The sequence below is a fragment of the Centroberyx gerrardi genome, chromosome 6, assembly GCF_048128805.1.
Source record: "Centroberyx gerrardi isolate f3 chromosome 6, fCenGer3.hap1.cur.20231027, whole genome shotgun sequence".
Classification (NCBI taxonomy): Eukaryota; Metazoa; Chordata; class Actinopteri; order Beryciformes; family Berycidae; genus Centroberyx; species Centroberyx gerrardi.
The window spans coordinates 29,053,994-29,074,307 of record NC_136002.1 but is presented as its reverse complement, the minus strand read 5'-3'; the positions used below and the strand labels follow the sequence as shown (position 1 = coordinate 29,074,307).

Sequence of the window (20,314 nt, the reverse complement as noted above, 5' to 3'; positions counted from 1 at the left end):
CACAGTGAGAGTTGTCACGTTGTACTTTAAGTGTTCAGTCCGTTTAAGTGTTCAGTCAGTTACACCCAACACCTTTCTAAGAAGAGTAACTTTCCTCTCACTTCTTAAACGCGGCCTTTTAAGAACCAGAGTGATCACACATACTTGAGAGGATTAATATTTTTAAGCTGCGGGTGATTTTCTCGTCGAGTGTGTGTGTGTGTGTGTGAGTGAATGAGTGTGTGTGTGTGGTTGATACGGTTGGGTGGGTTAGTGACGGCAGGCTAAAACTGTCCTGTAACATGAAGTACACAGGGTCAACACACAGGGTCAGAGTGTCTTTTAATGAGATGCTGAACACTTTACCTGCTATAATAATAATAAGGATAATGAATTGTATTTATATAGCAACACATTAAAATACAGCGAAATCTCAAGGTGCTTCCCAGGAGATAAAATAAATGCACAATCATAGTAAAAACATTAAAACGGATCAAAAAAATAACAATCATGCAATTATAAGCTTACAGTAAAATCTAGTAAAATAAAGTGAATAAGACCTGCTCACTCTTTGTCAGTCACTCTGGATAAGAGTGTCAGCTAAATGTCTAAAATGTAAATGTGATGGATCAGGAACCGGACATGGTGAGCAGTGTCAACACGCGGTTATGCAACAGTGGAGCGGTGTGATGCAGTGGAGCAAGGTGCCAGCAGTTTGTGTTGACACACAACAGGACGACATGGCCTCATATCATGTTGAAATATGCTGAACCGGTGGGTTAGCGGCCACAGAAGTAGGTTTTTGTGACAGGGTTGAGGACAAAGAGCGGTTGAGATATGGGAGTATTGTCTTTATCTGATGTGTTTGCCGAGTGACTTCATGGCTGAACTTTGATTCACTGCTCAAAAAAAAACCCCGGATGATGCCGCTCCTCTGCTCTCTGCTCACCAAGAAAGAGCAGAGTTTAAATTAAAGTAAGGATAAAAAAAACAATGAGATGAGGAACAAGAAAATGAGATCTGAAACAAATTAGGGAATCTCATTTGAAAATTACAGACTTTTATCATACTTATATTACCATGCGATGAACATGCATCCCCAAAACTGTCAAGTTGTCAGGAATGAAGACAAACAAATTGCGTGACTGACCACAATGCATATTTAAAAGTATAAAGTAGGTTTTGAATGGTGCTCATAAGGGCCGAGGGTCAGAAAATCCCAAACTACATTTCATAAAAACATGAAAATAACCAAAATTGAAGTTCCGAGGTTTTTCACCCAGCAACAGAGATAATACTGAAATAATCTATCGATTATCCTGATATTAATTTTGTCCATATCGCTTAGCCTTAGAGCACACATCACTAACTGGGAGGCTTTGAGTTCCAAGTGGCCCGTGTGTGTGTGTGTGTGTGTAAAAATGCTTTACTCGCCTTTAGTAAGAGGATCTTGCTGACCCTAAAATGGTTGGTTGGGTTTAGTGGGGGGGGGGGGGCGTTCATGCACACAGTCACTCACTCACTCACACACACACACACACACACACACACACACACACGGAGGTCTCCCTCCGTGGCGGTGCAACCCGACCCAGAGCCGGACTCTTTGAGCAACAAAGACAGGAAGAGGCATAAATAAATGAACAAATAACTACATCGTGAGACACTTTACCCCCCCCCCTGTTGCCCCCCCCTCCCTTTCTCCCTCCCCCCATCCCTCCCTCCCATATTTCCTCTCCTCTTCTTCACCTTCTTCTCATGAAACAGAGCGACAAATCACCAAAACCCACCAGACAAAAGCTGCTAAATGGTGACGGTGTTTGGTAAGATTGTCCACTGTGTCCGGTAACCAAGGTAACCAACCATCGTTCAGGCGACTTAGTCTAAAATATTATATTTGCCGTGTAAAATAATGATGAATGAGTTTTGTAATCCATCAGCCTCGGTGGAGAGTTTCCTTTCCTGCACAAAGAAATGACGAGTACTCATGTGAGTCCAAGAAATCTGTCCAAGTAGAGCAAGTGTGTGTGTGTGTGTGTGTTTTAACTGTTTTTGTGTCAGAGAGATCCTCTTACTAGGGGAGTAAGGCACTTTACACACACACACGCACACACACACACACACACACACACACACACACACGTAGAAGGTGGTGTGTGTGTGTGTGCTTGTACTCCCTTGTGGGGGATACAGATATGCGACAATCATGTAAGCGGTCTTCTCAGCCTCTCCGGTTACCCATGCTACATGCTCACACACACACACACACACACACACACACACAGCCTACACGGTTAGAGAGACTACAGATAATGGAGAGGTTGTCGGTTTGATCCCCGGCTGGTTTCTGCAGCTCCCACCATCAGTTTCCCTGCAGCAGTCTCATCATCTTCCCTCTTTCATTTACATTCATCATTTCATGACATGTTCATTTACAAACATCCTCCTCCTCCTCCTCCTCCTCCTCTCAGCCGGCCTCTGCCTCTTTCATCTTCACAAATTGCTTTTTCCCCCTCTCTCTCTCATCCCATATTCACCCATCTGTGAACACTCATTTACTCTCCTCCAGTGTTGGGGAAAGTTACTTCAAGATTAGTTACTTCACTCTGTTATTTAAAAAGTAAAAAGTCATACTTTTTGTTAAGAGTGACCCGTTTACTTTTGCGTTACCCACAAAAGTGTGTTGTCATCTTTGTTTTAAAATGCACCGCAGGACTGTTGCTCTGTTTTTAAAACTCTAATTTCATTTCTATCAAGCAGACGTCGATTGGGTTTTTTCAATTAGCAGCATGTCGTCTGCATGAGACACTGCAGAGTTCAAACTTTTTTCTACTTTTTTCTAAAAATGATCCAACACTGCTCTGCTCTCTAGTTCTGTCTCTCTCTCATCTTTCTCACCTCCTGCTCCTCTCTCCCACATCCATCACTTTTCCACTCCTCCTCCTCCTCCTCTTGATCATCTCCTTCCTCTCCTCCTCTCTCTCCCCCCCTCCTGTTTCCTCTCCTCTATCCTCCCTCTCCTTTTGTTTCCGTCAGCTCTATATTAGGGCTCCTCCAGAGAGCCGTGTGTCTATCTGGCTGCTGAACACGGTTGATGCAGCTTGTTGAAAACAGTCAGTGTTAAGCTGTTGACTCACATAATGGCAGATCTGAAGGGCATTAGGCCAGCCAAGAGGTACACAGCAATTACATGTTCCTCAGCTCCCTCGGGAGTGTGTGTGTGTGTGTGTGTGTGTGTGTGTGTGTGCGCTGTGGTGAAAGATTGTCCCCATATTAGAGCTCAACTTCACTGACGACCTGTCAGCACATGAAGCAAGAGGGAGGCTCCTCACTGTGTGTGTGTGTGTGTGTGTGTGTGTGTGTGTGTGTGTGTGTTTTAATGATCACCTGTCCAGACTTGAGAGGATAATGAGAACAGAGCAACCTCAGCAGCAGGGTTCTGCTCTGCTCTGTGCTCTTCTTCTTCTTCTAGTTCTCCTCTTTCTCGTCCTTCTTCTTGTGCTTCTTCTCCTCTTTCTCTTTCTTCTCCTTCTCCTTCTTCTCTTCCTTCTTCTTCTCTTTCTCCTCCTCCTCCTCTTTGCTGCCTTTGTTCCTGATTAGCAGCACTCTGGTGACCGCTAGGATTTTGGACATGAGCGGTCTTGGCCGGCTCTTCCACTCCCTGCAGATCCACCAGACTGGGCTTTGCCATTAAATTGCAGTACATCTTTATCATTCATCATTTCACAGTCAGAGATGCTGCCAATTGTGTGTGTGCGTGTGTGTGCGTGTGTGTGCGTGTGTGTGCGTGTGTGTGTGTGTGTGTGTTTGAATGTTTTCGAGAGGCCTTGAGAGGAAGAATTCTGATGTTGTCCAAACAGCTGTTCAGTCATTTAGCTGGAGGTTTGTCCTTCCGTCCACCTCTCTTTCTCTCAGTGTTTCTGAGGCTGGGATGGGCGCTCCGTAATAAACACACACACACACACACACACACACACACACACAGATCCCCTGCGGCCCCGGGGGACAGTGTCGTGTTCCTGCAGCAGTGTACAGTGGCAGGCAGCGTCTCCAGTTGCAGCCTCGCTGTATGAATGGAGCTGCATGAGACCAGGAAGTGTCGTCTGTCTCCAGTTACTGGAGCTGGAGGAATGTAGGTGCGGTTCTAGAATGGAACCGATGGAATGTCAGTGTGGTTCTAGAATAAATTTAATGGAATGTCAGTGCGGTTCTAGAATAAATTTAATGGAATGTCAGTGTGGTTCTAGAATAAATTTAATGGAATGTCAGTGTGGTTCTAGAATAAATTTAATGGAATGTCAGTGTGGTTCTAGAATGGAGTTAATAGAATGTTGCTGCGGTTCTAGAATGGAACTGATGGAATGTCGGTGCGGTTCTAGAATGAATTTAATGGAATGTCTGTGTGGTTTTAGATGGGATTAATGTGGATCTGGAATAGAGTTAATGGGATTTCAACATGGTTCTAGAGTGAACTTTATGTAAATTCAGTCCGTTTCTAGAATGGATTCTATGGAAATGAAGAGGGATTCTAATGTAGAATGGATTTGTGTAATCTGGCATTGGTTCTAGAATGGATTTTAGAGTTGTTCTAAAATGTCTTAGGTTTTGCTTGGATTGAGAATGGAGTAAATGGAATGACAGTGTTGGTTTTCGAATACATTTTATCAAAAACTGATGTGGTTCTAGAGTTTTAGAAGACCCCACTGCAGCAAACATCCACTTTCACACTCATTGTTTCCTTCAGCATGTGTCAGTGTGACCCAGAGCTGAGCTGCTTGATGGGCCCGGGCTCCACTGTTGGACTCAAGGTGCTGAATTTTGCCTCCAGCCTGAACAAGTGTAATAATCTGTACCATATGGTGTTGAAGGAATGTGCAAAACCTCTTGGTTTGCTTTGCCTCATACGTGTGCGTACACGCAAATATGTGTGTGTGCATGGTGCATGTATGTGTCGACCTGGGAAAATGCAGTTAAACTGAGTTGGTCTGGTGTGTGTATGGCCAGGCACAAAGACCAACCTGTCCTCTAGAGCTTTGAAGAGAGAGAGAGAGAGAGAGAGAGTGTGCGACAATAGCCAGCAGCGCTACTGTGTCGCACGCCACAGCCCCGTTTTAATTGGTGTGCGTCTAAGAATAGGAGGCCTTGTGTCAGGCCAGACCAGACCAGACCAGCACACTGAGCTTTATTCCCAGGGCCAGGCCAGCATGGTTTTGGCCCAGCTCAGTCCAGTGCAGCCGGTCCAGTCTAGCGTGGCTCCATCCAAGTTCCTTGAGGTCGTACCTCCCGCCAGCAGGCCGCTATATAACTTCTGCCCAGTGAAGTGCGTCTCTGGTGCAGCGCGGCGGCGGCGGCGGCGTGCCATCCGCTGCTTCTCTCACATTCACTTTTCCAGCTGACGTTTGCTGAGCCACGCCCTGCTTCACATTCATACAGCTGCACACATTCACACACACATTCACACCTGAACGCTGCCCGGTACAACCAGTCTTCTATTGTGAGATGCCATGCAGCGCCAGTGAAGCAGTTGGGATTGAAATGCCTCGCTCAAGGGCAATTTGACAGCTCTTATTCTGCTGATGTGTGGTTTATCCTCCGTCACTTACTCCTCTTAACCTCCCTCAGTCACTTGCTCTCTTCTGCCTTTCCTCTGCGTCCCCATTTACCCCCCCCCTTTTTTTACAATTTTTATATTTTTTTATTATAACAAGGCTATTTTCACACTTACAGTACTGTGCAAAAGTCTTAGGCACATGTAAAAAAAAATCCATAAAGCGAAGATGCTTTAAAAAATAATGAAATTAAAAGTTTCTAAATATCAAAAAATGTACTATAAAGAGCAGTCTACTGACACACTCATGCAGAAAACAAATAAACATCTAAGACAAAAATGTATATAAAACAATATAGGGTGCCTAAGACTTTTGCACAGTACTGTAACTCCCGTGGATTTCAAACGCAGACCCCTGTTGTTTGTCATTAGCGCCCGTTTTGCCAAGATTACGATCATCCCTGTTCCTCGCTGAGAGCTGACACTCGTCCTGCAGCTTTAATAAGAGGCTGGAGGCGCAGCAGCAGTGCAGTGAGGAGGCCTAACACCGCTTAATTAACTCTCACAGAAACTGCACACTCAAAAAAGGTCCAAATTATCTCTGAAAGTTGCACCGAAAGTGACAAAAAATCCCTTCCTCAGCATGTTTGGACAGTGTGTCTTCATGAGGGTGCGAAGTAGACACGAACCCGGTGTGATGGTAGTTTTAACAGTTTTTTTTATCAATCATGTGGCATAATTGCATGTTTTCTTGTCATTTAAAGCCTAGTGCTGCTGCGTCAGTCTCATTATCCTCTGAGCTCAGTTACCCTGCGTGTCTCCACCTGCCTGGCTGACTGGCTGACTGGCTGGCTGACTGGCTGACTGACTGGCTGCCTGGCTACCTGACTGACCGGCTGTTTGACTTGCAGGCTGCTGCTGGGAGAGAGTGAGGGTGTGTGAAAGTGTAACTGACAGTTATAGACTGTGTGGAAAGAGTGTGTGTGTGTGGGTGGGTGGACCTTGGCTGTGAGTGTGAGATGTGCTGTGAATACATGAATCATGTGGAGAAAGAGTTTGATTGAGGAGTGTGTGTGTGTGTGTGTGTGTGTGTGTGTGTGTGATTGATCATGTAGATGGATATATGGCATGATGGTGTGAGAGCTCTTAGAGTTTACTTTTTGAGTGTGTGTGTTTGGGAGAGAGAGAGAGAGAGAGGGAGAGCCAGTGATCATGTAGATAGAAATGTCATGACGGTGAGAGACTGTGTGTGTGTGTGTGTGTGTGTGTGTGTGTGGTGTGTAGTGTTGGCGAAAGAATGAGATCATCAGTGTTAGGACGAAAAAGGTGTGCGAGCTGGAACACACACACACACACACACACCATGCTGAAGTCATGCAGAGAATGCAAGGCAGTTGAGCAATAACATTGTGTTCAAACCTGGCTCATTCCTTCCAGGTGTAGCAAGACACACCCTTACCTCTCTGTGTGTGTGTGTGTGTGTGTGTGTGTGCACGAGGCAGTTTAGGTGTCTATGTAGTCAGAAGATTGCACATGCGTTGAGACTTTGGGGTGTGGCAGTAATTGGCGTGTACGGTGTGTGTGCGTATAATTGAGTGTAGATGAAGTGAACTATATGAGGACACAATAGGTGTGTGTGTGTGTGTGTGTGTGTGTGTAGGTGGTTCATTGTTGATTCTTGTGTCTTCTAAGCACATTCCTGTCCAAGGAGTGGTGTGTGTGTGTATCTGCGTGTGTGTGTGTGTACGGCGGATAGTGGGAAAGAGGTAGAAAGATGGACATCATCGGTGTATAAGTTCATGTTTTTCACCGTGTGTGTGGTCACATGCATGTTTTTGTTGCAGGCTGTGTGTGTTTTTATGCTTGTGTTACTGTGTGTGTGTGTGTGTGTTTAGCATTGGTAGGTAGAGTGACTGCTGAGTTCCTCTCCTTTAAACTAATATCTATCTATCTGAACCTTGACTTCTGCCCCTGTAGGCCCAGCTAGAGGTCAGAGTTGAAAGGCTGCTGGGGTCAAACTGATGGCTCCAGTAGAAGCGTGTAACTGTGTGTGTGTGTGTGTGAGAAGAGAGAGATCAAACAGCTGACCCCAATAGACCCCATTAGACCCCCTCTCTCCTCCACACTCCTCCTACAGCAGTAAAGCAGTAAAGACAGTTGTATATCTGCCGTGGGAGGAGGAATGTTGGACGGCTTAACCAGTTCCAGACAGACTCTCAGTTCCTCCAGGATACAAACAACATTCTGGTTCCTGCAGCCTGAGGACCAGGATCTTCATCACACACAACACTAAACACACTAGCTGCTTGCCCACACACCCGGTTTGTCCTGGTGACCAGCAGAGAGCCCGGGCATCTAGGCCTGTGACTTTGACCAAGGTTTCTTGAACTTCAGTTTAGTTTCAGAATGAGATCTCCACCATTTTAATTTTGTAAGGATCAAAGGTAACTTAAGTCCTTGGTTGACAAAACGCTAACACTTTTACAGACTGGATCCTCTGTTTTAGAGACATTGCATGATGAACATCAGGTGATTTTATTCTTTTTTCCCCCACAAAATGGAGATCTGTCATTTTGGAAATTAACTCAAATCAAATCAAATTTAGTCTGGCCTTGTGACCCAGATTCATTAAAGCTAGGGGAGATTTTCATGTAAAAATACACTTCTCCTATCAGCCTAAATTACAAAGTGTGGCTGCTACAGAGAAGAGTATCCCATCCCCACTAACTGAGACCCAGTAGGTCTGTGCTATTAGACCAAATTAAATTCCAGTGGAGGGTCTGGACTCTGAATCCAGACTGTCTCCTGAACCGCATCAGAGAAAGCTGGACTCACCAACATTAGATCTTTTCCCCTCTCTTTGGTTTCTTTGGTATAAAGCATCACAGACCGGCCGGTTGGTAAACATGAGCCGCTGTGTGACGTTTACTGACCTCACTGCACAGGATTTCTGGGTACTGAAGTTTAGGTTTTTCAAACAGTTGGCCTACCTCTTTGTTGGCGGCCATTTGAGCCCACCAACATGCAAAGTTGCCTAGTGCAGCTTTAAAACATCACAGCACTAGTACATGTTAAAATCCAATAGTGACAGGCCTGTGATCAGTTTCGGGTCCTGACTAATAGCCGAATAGAGCAATAAACCCTAGAGAGTATTCTTCACTGTGGCTACTACGCTTATGCAACAGATACCAGAGGATCAGAGCGACGGCTACATGCCTAAAATGTAAACCTTCTTAGCGCTCGTACGCAGCCTCGCTTCCCTCGCCCCACACAGCCTGCAGCTTGTTATCCGTGTCCTCAGCTCGGGTCAGAAATCCTCTGACTGAGCCATCTGATCTGATCTGTGTAGGCAACACAGAGCCACATGGACGGGCTTAACAGGCTCGACCGCCCGTGATCCTGTTTGCTCGCTCACTCCAGGAATTAGGCTCAATTCCCTTTTTAATTCAGTCAATTCAGCTGGTGGATTTACTGCAGAATTGAAACTGGAGCTCTGCTGCCGTGAACGATTCTTATATCTGCCACTTAAAGACGTGTGGATGTGACTTCGAGTCTCACTTTGCATTCTGAATTGAAAGAAAATGAACTCTAGCCCTGCCTCACACCAAAACTGGAGAACTCTTGTGACATAATGTGGAGTAGACTTTTATTTAAGTCTCCCAAGCTGAATATCAGTCAACCAACTTGCAACTTCACATATTTAATCTAATATAATGTATTTAAAGCCGGGGGCAGGCTGTCGACACATGCCAGGCTGCTGTGGACAGGAAAGCGCTGGGACTGTAAATATTTGCTTCTTTGGCTTATTCAACATTTTTTAAGACAGTTTTGCCTTGTTAGATGGAAGGAGAGAGAGTGAGAGAGACAGAGTGACAGTAAAGGAGAAAGGTCTTGAAGCAGAGTGAGACCCATGATGCACCAGCTTCCACTCTCTCCATTTGAACAGCAACCCCAGTCCAAAGCACACAGCAGAACCACACCTTGTTGTCCCTGAATGACACAAGCTAGCCAGAGGCTCACTGCACTTCCCCCAATACAATAAAACTCAATTGAACAGAATTCAATAGAGCAGAAGTTTTCCCCTTCCTCATTTTCACGGATGCAGAACAGTGAAAAGACAGACAGGTCAAGTCAAGTCTCAAGTCTAAATGTAGAACAGCAAGTCAAGTCAGAACAAATCAAGAGTCCAGTATCAATTTAATATCTTAAAGAAAACTAAATATCTGGGAGTTTTCAATGCAATATGGTTTTAATAGGATAAAAACTTGGTAAGAGCATCATGAGTTTGATTTCTATAATCAGTTTCAACTTCAATAAATTCAATCATTCCATACAAATTCAGAAAACAGAATTTAAATTCAGTCGTCTGCTGGAACAAATCTCATCACTTTCAATCTAAGTCATTTACACAAACACAAGATCTCAAGTCAAGACTTTAGAAACCTTTTCAAGTCATCAAACTACAAGTCAAAGTCAAGTCCCAAGTCACCAGAACCCAAGTCAAGTCAAGTCTAAAGTCTTCTATTCATGCATCAAGTCAAGTCTCAAGCAAAATCAGTGGGAGCTTCAGGGATCAGTATCAGTTGTAGCCTGCAGTGTGTTGTACAGCATGAGGCGTTCAGGCTCCCTGCAGGTCTCAGCCTGTTGCTGTTTGTGTTTTACACTCTGTTCTCCTCCTCACCACTCCCAGCAGCGTTCCTGTTGGAACATGGTTGACCTGCTACAGTCCCAGTATAGCTGCTCTAATATGGTCGACACTCCTAAATTCACTTCTCAGATCCAGTGGTTCCTAGTATGTAAAGCTGCTTGTTATTGAATTTGCTCCCGTTAGCTAGGTTGGCATATTTTATATCATCAGAAGCCTGGGAATCTCTACAGATTTTAAATTGGCCATCGTCGTCCCCCTGTGCTAATTAGCTTATTAACGAAAACCAACAAACACCGAAGGAGACACCAAAACACCGTGGGTGACACTTTGGGCCAAGAATTGAATTTATGTTATGTGCACCAACGCACCAAAGCTAATTCTTTGGTGTATGCAAATGTGGCTGGTGGCTGAACTGATTGTGATGAGCAGTCTGGCTATTATAAGGCCTGAAGTAAGTATAGATTAAGTTTAAAGGATTAAATTGGTGCTTTTCTGAAAATAGAATTGATTTTTGTTCATATTGGTGTACTGGTTTACGGCATGATGACCGACTGGAGGTCATAGTTTACTCACTTTTTTATTAGCCACAACAAAACTGCATGTGAGCCAAAAAGGTCCCAGGTCTATAGTACTGTTATTATGTAAGGGAGCGCAGGTTGAGCTGCTTGACCCAGTGGCAGTGATGGGTCCAGAGATAGATCCAGTGATGGGTCCAGTGATGGGTCCAGTGATGGGTCCAGAGATGGGTCCAGTGATGGATCCAGTGAGGGGTCCAGAGATAGATCCAGTGATGGGTCCAGTGATGGGTCCAGAGATAGATCCAGTGATGGGTCCAGAGATAGATCCAGAGATAGATCCAGTGATGGGTCCAGAGATAGATCCAGTGATAGATCCAGTGATAGATCCAGTGATGGGTCCAGAGATAGATCCAGTGATAGATCCAGTGATGGGTCCAGTGGCTCTCTGGTGGTCTGGCCTGGTCTAAACTAAGCAGCAGTCCGCCTGGTGGAACTTCCTGTCATGGCATTGCCACTTCCTGTGGAGGAAACCCGTTTTAACAATCTGTGGGAAGGGAGAGCATCGTCTCTCCACCCCAAACCCCCGTCTGCTTGTCTGTTTGTTTATCTGAAATGTATCCCTCCTCCCTCCTCCTCCCTGTCCCTGTCCAGTCTGGGGGAGGTGAGTGGGGGGGGGTCTGGGGGAGGGTCAGAGGGAGAGAGAGAGTGGGGTGGGGGGTGGGGGGTGGGGGGTGGGGGGGCGCTGAAGGGTGCTATTATCCGTGAGGCTCAATGGTGGCTTTGTGCCGGTGGCCACAGTGGGACGGTGGGGAGAGGGGCAGGGCAGCGACCAGCACCCTGTCATAATGTTTTTACACACACACACACACACACACACACACACACACACACACACACACACACACACACACACACACACTGCAGGGGAGATGGATAGAGTGAGGCAGAGCAGTGAAGGGGCAGAAGATGGTAAGAGAGGTGAGAGTTTTTGGATCGATACTCTTTCACACCAGTCAATTCCCAAAGTGTATTTTTCTTCAAAGTTCAGCAACTGGAAGTCTTTAAAATGTTCTGATCGCCAATCCAGTTAGAAAACACAGAGAATAAAGACTCTGTCGTTGTGATTTCGCTTTACGTTGTGGATGCAGTGAATTGAAAGTGATTTGACCCCAAGTCTTGTAAGAAAAAGGAGGGAAGGGGAAACAAGGAGAGGGAGAGAGAGAGAGACTGATGCTGTGATCACTCTCTCTCTGAGATGGAAGTTCATTTAATTAAACTGAGTCTGTTACCACTGCATTGTTTCATTACAGAAGCATTGTGTTGCATGTATTGGATTTTTCTACTTATTGATAATGCAAGCAGAATCTATTTCTAGTTTCATCTCAGTATTTTTCCTTGTGTAGATTTCTGCATATAGTTTGCAGCAACATAAATGCATTATGGATTAATGTGAGCTTGGTAAAAGCGGGGAAGTAGGAAAAAGTGGGGAATAAAGAAGACAGGAGGGTTTGTAACCAGGAGCAGAGGCAGTGGGTGTGTTGTTCTGTAGTTTCTGTGAGTTTCTCCCCAGCAGGAAGACGGGCAGAGGAAGCAGACCTCAGATCAGATCAGAGGGTAAACAGGGCTGTGGCTTGTTTGGTTAAACGTAGGAAGAGTTTCATTCCAAAATTAGAGATCCGCCGTTCACACCAAGTCTGACCGAAAGGAAAACTGCAGCTTTCTTGAGCACTTAGAAAGTAGTAACGTTTTAGAGAGTGTAATAATCTGCCTTTTTTAAATATTGAGCAATGAACAACAGGTTACAGTTTATTTTTTCTCCAAAGTGTAGTATTAAATCATTTTCATATAGACAGAGGAACCTGCTGAAGTTACCTTGAACATGTTGCTTTCCCAGTCGGGCAATTCCCCTACATTATGTAACAAGTCAGAAAAATGTATGAAACTGACAGGAATGATGTGATTTTTTTTTTTTTTGCACATATTGATTGATGATGTGCAGTAGTATTCAGACTGCTGCTGGTGTGTGTAGTAACAGATCTGGTAGAAAACAGTCCGGTTAATGGCGTGCCTCTGTCCGTGCCACGGGCTCCTCCAAAATAAAATGATCCGAAACACATTTCTCAAGAATGTCGGCTTACCAGAAGCACAAAAACATGGATTCCAACCGGCTATTGATGTGTGTGTTGTGTGCTGGTGTGTGTGTGTGTGTGTGTGTGTGTGTGTGTGTCTTTCTTCTGGGACGGCTGTGTTTGTGATTTCGTAAACCATTATGATATTTCATTACAAGTATAAAGAGATGTTGTTTCATCCGATGCGTGTCTGGTTTATCCAGTTCACTGAAGCAAACTTCAATACCAGGCCGCGTCCCGTTTGTCATGTTTTAGACTGCAGATACAAGGCAGTGTTTCTTAACCCGTGGCTCTGGGTGCCAATATGGGTCGCTGGCCTCGTTCTTCCCACCCGACAAGAGGAATGATGCTTTTTTTTTGTGCCGGAGCTCCAGGATGAGGCTAGATTTAGTAATACAAGTGTGTGTGTGTGTGTGTGTAATACAAGTACGAAGGTTGTGGAGAAGGGCAGAGATTTCCCTATCAGGCAAAAAAGTAGAAAAATAGGAAACGTGATGATGATGCCGCAAAGATGAAAATGCTTAAAGAATTAATTGTGCAGCTGCATGAGGAAGAGTGAATCCACTTGAAACTAGAGTGTGAATTGCATCACCATATTTATTTACTGGTTAATGGTAAGGGCCGAACGATAATTCAATATTATCGTTTATCGTCGTTCAGTGGAATCAATATGGTGATGATGACACGGTGATTTTGGGAAATCATGACACGCAATTCTACTGACTGAGCTCATGATAACAGGCACATTTGATTTAAAAACATTACTATTCAGTTCAGTGGGATGAATGTTAATCTGATTATTTAACATGATTTTGCATACGTGAGCCATATTGTGATATATATTGATATAGAAAAAAATCCTTATGATTAGTGATATTGATTTCAATCATAGTTAACGGCCTGTGCACATATTTATGCACACATTTTTCATATATATTCCATCTTTGTGACAGACGGCTTGACTTGTTGTTGTGGATCAGAAGGTTCCCCTCTCATTTTTCAGTGGCTGGTTGGTGCAATAACCCCCCGCGCCCCCCCCCCCCTCCCTCCTGTATCCTGTTACTCCCCGTCTTGTCGCAGGAACTCTCTGACCTCCCTTCCTGCCAATTGAATTTCAACTTTTTGTTCTCAGTTCAAAGTGCTTTATGTTTCATGAAAGCTGTAAAAAAAACAAACGGTGTAAACAAATAGTCACCATGTATTTCCCGTCTCTGTCTCTGTGCAGACGTTCACGGCTTGGTGCAACTCCCACCTGAGGAAGGCCGGCACGCAGATCGAGAACATCGAGGAGGACTTCAGGGATGGCCTGAAACTCATGCTGCTGCTGGAGGTCATCTCAGGTACACCAGCTGCACGACAGGGACACAAAACATGACGCTGACGGGACGATCCGCTTATCTCACGATGCGGTTCGATACGTGATCTGAGGTTCATGATTCACTTTAACCACGATACGACGTGATAAATAAAAGTTCAGCGACAACAAAGTCTGACTGTGCAGAATTCTGTTTATTTCTGAGACACAAATCTTTCTAGCGATGCCATTGGCTGCTAGAATGTAAACAACAATTTAAAAATGTCATTACAAAGTGACAATGATATAATTTGGATGGAGAGCTTGTGAAACTGTGATGGCCAAGCGTCTCATTTGTGATTCCTACAGCAGAATAACATGGAGCTGATATCACTATTCATTTTTCTGCCCCACGAAGCGTATTGTCACTTTTTTGTATTGTGATATGTTGAATTTTGATATATCGTCCCATCCCTAAAAACGTATTCTGAAGCGGCCGACACAGAAGCCGCTGTCACTGATTTGTGTTTCTGAACTGTCACTCGCAGTTGAAATGTTTCCATCTGTCTGTAAACATGAGATGTGAAAGATGCACGGCGTCATGTCCGGAGCAGGGTGGGTCGCTCAGCTCCAGCCTCGGTTTGGGTCACCGGCCAAAAAACACTGGGAACACCCTGCTGCCGAGCGTCTACAGTCGAGTGTGACGCCGTTCCTCCTCTAGTCTTTTGTGTTGAAGTGCAGGTTGTAGCAGGAAAACTGTTCTCATCAGCTCACTAGATAATCATTTAACATGTTGCCATTCCATAATGAAATTGATTGGATTCTTTTTTTCATATTTATTTCTCTTTTCCCTGCTGTACGGGATGCTAGTGTTGCCGCTGTAACTTTAACTGGCTGTCTGTCATTCTGCTGAGCCTGTGGAAACATGCTGTCCTCTTGTCACCACAGGAGCTAACTCACGCACTTGTGTTCCCTCCCCTGTGTGTGTGTGTGTGTGTGTGTGTGTCTGTGTGTGTGTGTGTCTCCGCAGGCGAACGGTTACCCAAGCCTGAGCGAGGCAAGATGAGGGTCCACAAGATCAACAACGTCAACAAAGCTCTGGACTTCATCGCCAGCAAGGGAGTCAAACTGGTCTCCATCGGAGCAGAGGGTCAGCACACACAAACACACACACGCACACACACACACACACACACACACACACACACACACACACACGCATATGAACTTGCATTATCTCTCTCATAGTCTCTTATTTCAGATCCCCATTTGATACCATTACATAATATCTTTGCCCTGAGTTGTGATTTATTAGAGAATTGCGCAGCGCTAATCTCTAGTGACTGAAGTAATAGTGACATTAAACTATTCCTCACATACTGGAGACTCCCTGGAACACCCTAAAGGTCCCTCTGGAGGTCCCCAGACCCCAGTTTGAGAACCACAGTCTCATTCATCCATCTTGATCCTTCTTACACATTCATGACCTCAAGAGAAAAGGGAACTTCCACCCACTCAGATCCCTGCAGTCTTCATATTTACTGCTGATTGTTACAGCTGCAGCCGAATGACCTGCAGAACACACAATAACATGATGATGGTTACCGAGACGGAAAACTCAGCAGTAAATATGAAACTTGCATGCAGGTAAGTGTGCGGAAACTTGAACGTGCAGCATGTAGTTTCACTAGGGGAGCAGTAGTCTTGGTGCAGCACGTCGAAACACACACAGTATTGAACAGGATTTCCAGCGCTAGCAGCAGTGGAGTGTGCATGTGAAGTGGCAGAGCAGAACTCGTAGTTTAGAGGAAGTGAATGTGACGTGAACTCCAAAAGACCTTCTTTGTTGTGGTGCTTGGGGGTAAAGTGGCCCCTTTACTTGACTGTCAGAAAAGACAAACCTTATAACACATAGTTTATAACACATATGATAAAACGCTAAAGAGTAGGGCTGTGAGTCGATTCCCAAAAAAAAAAAAAAAAGATTCTTCAGTTCCAGGCATTTGGGATTCGAGAACCGACTCCAAAAGCTGAGAGTCGGTTCCACACAGTACAGAAAATGGCTCAAGTTTGCCCGGCAACAGAGTGAGAGAGCTGGAGAGGAGAGGTGAGACCAGGTATCAGATGCTGTCACCGACTGTTGAGAAAACTTCAGTAGTGTGGCCGTGTTTTAGTTTAGAGAGAGATGAAAACAGTAAGATGTCAAATTTGTAACAAAAGACTGGATTACAACAAAACAAGATCCCCAAATATGATTGCACTGATTATTTTACAACATCTGCTTGAATCCCCATATGTTTTCGTTTTTGGAATCGAGAATCAAGAAAAATGTTGTCTTCTCTGGAAGCGAACAGCCCTAGCTGGGGGGTAAAGTGGCTCCTTAGTTGTCATAACTAAATACTCATAAGACTAAATGTTCTTCCAAACTGGTCTCACACACACTCAGACACACACTCCCTCTCTCCCTCTCTTTGTCCCGCAGATTGGTTCTGATCTGAGTTGTGAGAGGGGACAGAGGTCCTTGACTAGGCCACTATATCACACAGAGAAACGGCCCTGTGTGTGTGTGTGTGTGTGTGTGTGTGTGTGTGTGTGTGTGTGTGTGAGACAGGAGAGAGTGAATGTGTGTGTGTGTCAGCAGGAGGACAATGACCTTTCTCCTACTCTATCATGACAAACGACCTGGCTGTCCCACCACCCCTCATTCCTGCAGCATGACACTGCTTAGACTGATGCCCCTCCTACAGGCACACACACACTGCATGCACACACACACACTGCATGCACACACACACACACACACACTGCATTCACACACTGCACACACCGCAGGCACACAGAAACACTCAAACACTGCAAACCTGCACACACTCTGCACACGCATATACCACTTGCATGCGTGCACTAACTCTCTCTCACTCACACACACACACACACACACACACACATATACATATTCACACGCACTCTCTGGCCATGCATAGACCATCAGCCCACAAAAGGTCACTCAGTGGAAACTGACAGAGAGAAAAATGCCGACAGAGAAAATGGAAGGGAAAAAATGGAGTGATGGAGGAGGAGAGAGGAGGGCGTCCTACACTTTTTCATGTCAAGGACTGTTAAACCGACACACACCGGTTCACACACCTCCATTTAATCACATTCTGTCCCTGGGACCTCTAATCGAAAAATTTGTTAGATAAGATTTAGTGTAGGATTGCTGTCTGTCCTGATGAGAGGTTTCATGTTCCATTATCAGCTCCCCACCTACAGGAGACTCATGCTTCTATATTCTGGCATGTATATTCTTCTATTCTGGCTAGTTATAGTGAAAGAAAAAACTGGTGACCGCCTGGAAGCCCCTCAAGGACCACCAAGAGGTCCTTGATCCCCAGTTTGGGAACCGCTGGGATAAGAAGGAAGGAGATGAGAAGAGGCAGGAGGAGAAAAACACAATAAGAGTTAATGAAAAGGGAGATTAAAGGTGCTAGATGTAGCATTTTAACACCAATAAATCATTACCACTTTAACTTTGAGACATTAGTATATTTATCAGCCTCTACTCTGCATCCTCCATAGTTTCTCCACCTGGTGGATCTGGAGGGAAATCTGCTGGATCGCTTTACGGCACAAAACAGGAAGAGGTTCTGTTCTTCCAGAGCAAACGGAGCTAAAGCTGAAAGAGTTTCTGGCAGCAGATGGTGGAAGGAGGGAAAGGAAGATGGAGAAATCACTTCCGACATGTTTGATCCTCTTCAGTAAAATGAAAGAAAACAATCTATCTGCATCAGGAAGCAACAGGGTTTCTGGGAAATGGCTGCCAGTCGTCTCAGTAATAACACCGAGGTCTCACGGTGAATCTGACAGTGACAGCCTGACACGTAGAAGCTTTAACACAGAAGTAGAAATTAGTTGAGCAGCTGAGAAATGAAATGGAGCGCGAGGAGTTGCGTAATTTAGACACGAGAATGAAAGCGATGCAGAAGATGAACGTGACAGCGTGACGGGGAGAGGGTGAGTGAGAGATGGGCCGGAGGACGAGGCGGAGGGGAAGGATGGAAGGATGGACTGAAGGTCTGATGATGACTGGAGGATAAATCTCAGTATGTGTGTAAAAAAAAAAACAAAAAAAAAACGAGAGGAATCTGACCCGGACTACATGCCTTCTCAGTGACATTCCACATGACTGACTGCCACCTGTGTGTGTGTGTGTGTGTGTGTGTGTGTGTGTGTGTGTGTGTGTGTGTGTGTGTGTTCGCTACCATTCCAACTATCTGTGGATTGTGGAGGGAAGCTGAGATAATGATATTTGAAAACTGGCAGGTTTCTTCCCATACAGAATACATAATACAATTTGACCTTTTTTTTTTAAAAACGCAGCAAATAACTTTTTTCACCGTTAGCTGAAGCTTTGCTGTTTAGAGTAAAAATGTGTAAAATAGTTTTCACTGCACACACGCTCCCAGGCCACAGAGTCAGCCTATATAACACAATATACTGGATAGAAGTCTTTTTCAAACGCATAGATATGTCTGTCTCCTAATCTATATGATGGATTATACAATGCTACATGTATTTTGCAAGTGCTGACCGGATGGATTTCATTTCTACCAACACTGAATTGTAAAAAAAATAATGGATATTTATCCTTTGGACCGGTTTATTTTATTAAAAAAAGACAGTTAAACCGTCGTAATTATGTTCAAACTGAAATGAAGAGACTACCAGGAAAAAATGGAGAATTGGCAGCTATGGGATGTTTGTTAGATTGTAGTTGTGTGTGTGTGTGGGTGTGTGTGGGTGTGTTGGTATTACTTAAGGAAAGAACAGATGCATGATTGTAAAAACAATACTGATATAAAAGATCTGAGGTGTAGAAATGGTCGATAGCGCTGTAATCATAACCTTTATGATAATTATAACAGCGCTCGTATAGCTGATGTTTTCTTTTGTGAAACATTGTAATCATAATGTGCAATGATGCCAATATTACCGATTTCTTCTGTAGAAATTGTAGGCAACCCTACCACAATCTTAACACTTATAACATCTCTGATTTATAACATCTCTGATTTTAACATCTCTGATTTTAACATCTCTGATTTTAACATCTCTGATTTATAACATCTCTGATTTTAACATCTCTGATTTATAACATCTCTGATTTTAACATCTCTGATTTATAACTTCTCTGATTTTAACATCTCTGATTTATAACATCTCTGATTTTAACATCTCTGATTTATAACATCTCTGATTTTAACATCTCTGATTTATAACTTCTCTGATTTTAACATCTCTGATTTTAACATCTCTGATTTTTCTGATGTTTTGTGTTGTGTAGAAATGATGTTTAGAGACACTTTAATCTTAACAAATATGCTAATTATAATTGATGGAAGTGGTGTGTTGTTTTGTGTGGTGCAGAAATCGTGGACGGGAACGCCAAGATGACCCTGGGAATGATCTGGACCATCATCCTCCGCTTCGCCATCCAGGACATCTCTGTAGAAGGTACGCCTGCCTGCCTGTGGTTCAGTCTAAAAATATCACTTCATTTAAGATGACTGACCAGGCAAGCTGACAGAGCGCAGTTAGGGGGGTGTGTGTGTGTGTGTGTGTGTGTGTGTGTGTGGGGGGGGGGGGGGGTACATACATGAACACACTCACAGCAGGCAGCGGTTGAGGTCCAGGGAATCAAACCAGCAACCTTCAGGTCAGGAGGAAAGTCTAATTAGGCCGCTGCCACCTGCAGTAATCTCTGGTGTTCACACACACACACACACACACACACACACACACACACACACACACACTCTCACTCTCTCCTCCTCCTCCCCAGATGTGCAAGCTGAAGAAATCTTGTGGGAACTAGAGTAGAAGTAACAGGGCTAGAGCTACACACACACACACACACACACACACACACACACACACACACACACACACACACACACACACACATGGGTGAATAGTAGTGGAATACAGCCAAGATAAAGCAGGTCTGCCCTACATGAGATACTCACTGGTCAAACTCCACAGACTGATGATGTGAGACTGAAAACTACTCAGCACTCACTACTACTAGTACTACTACTACTACTACTAGTACTACTACTAGTACTACTGCTACAGCTACTTCTGCTACTAAGTGATGCTTTGTGTAAAATATCAGCATGCTACATGACAATTTCAAAC

The 20,314-nt window shown here is 44.4% G+C and overlaps 1 protein-coding gene across 1 annotated transcript in view; it reads left to right on the top strand.

Moving 5' to 3' along the window:
• The window catches only part of actn4 (actinin, alpha 4), an 81,265-nt gene that overhangs the window by 34,655 nt on the left and 26,296 nt on the right, over positions 1-20,314 (top strand). The window contains exons 2-4 of the mRNA XM_071925167.2: positions 14,048-14,162; positions 15,147-15,266; positions 19,544-19,630. Of these exons, the coding sequence (XP_071781268.2) occupies positions 14,048-14,162; positions 15,147-15,266; positions 19,544-19,630 (322 nt within the window). The remainder of the gene's footprint in view (positions 1-14,047; positions 14,163-15,146; positions 15,267-19,543; positions 19,631-20,314) is intronic.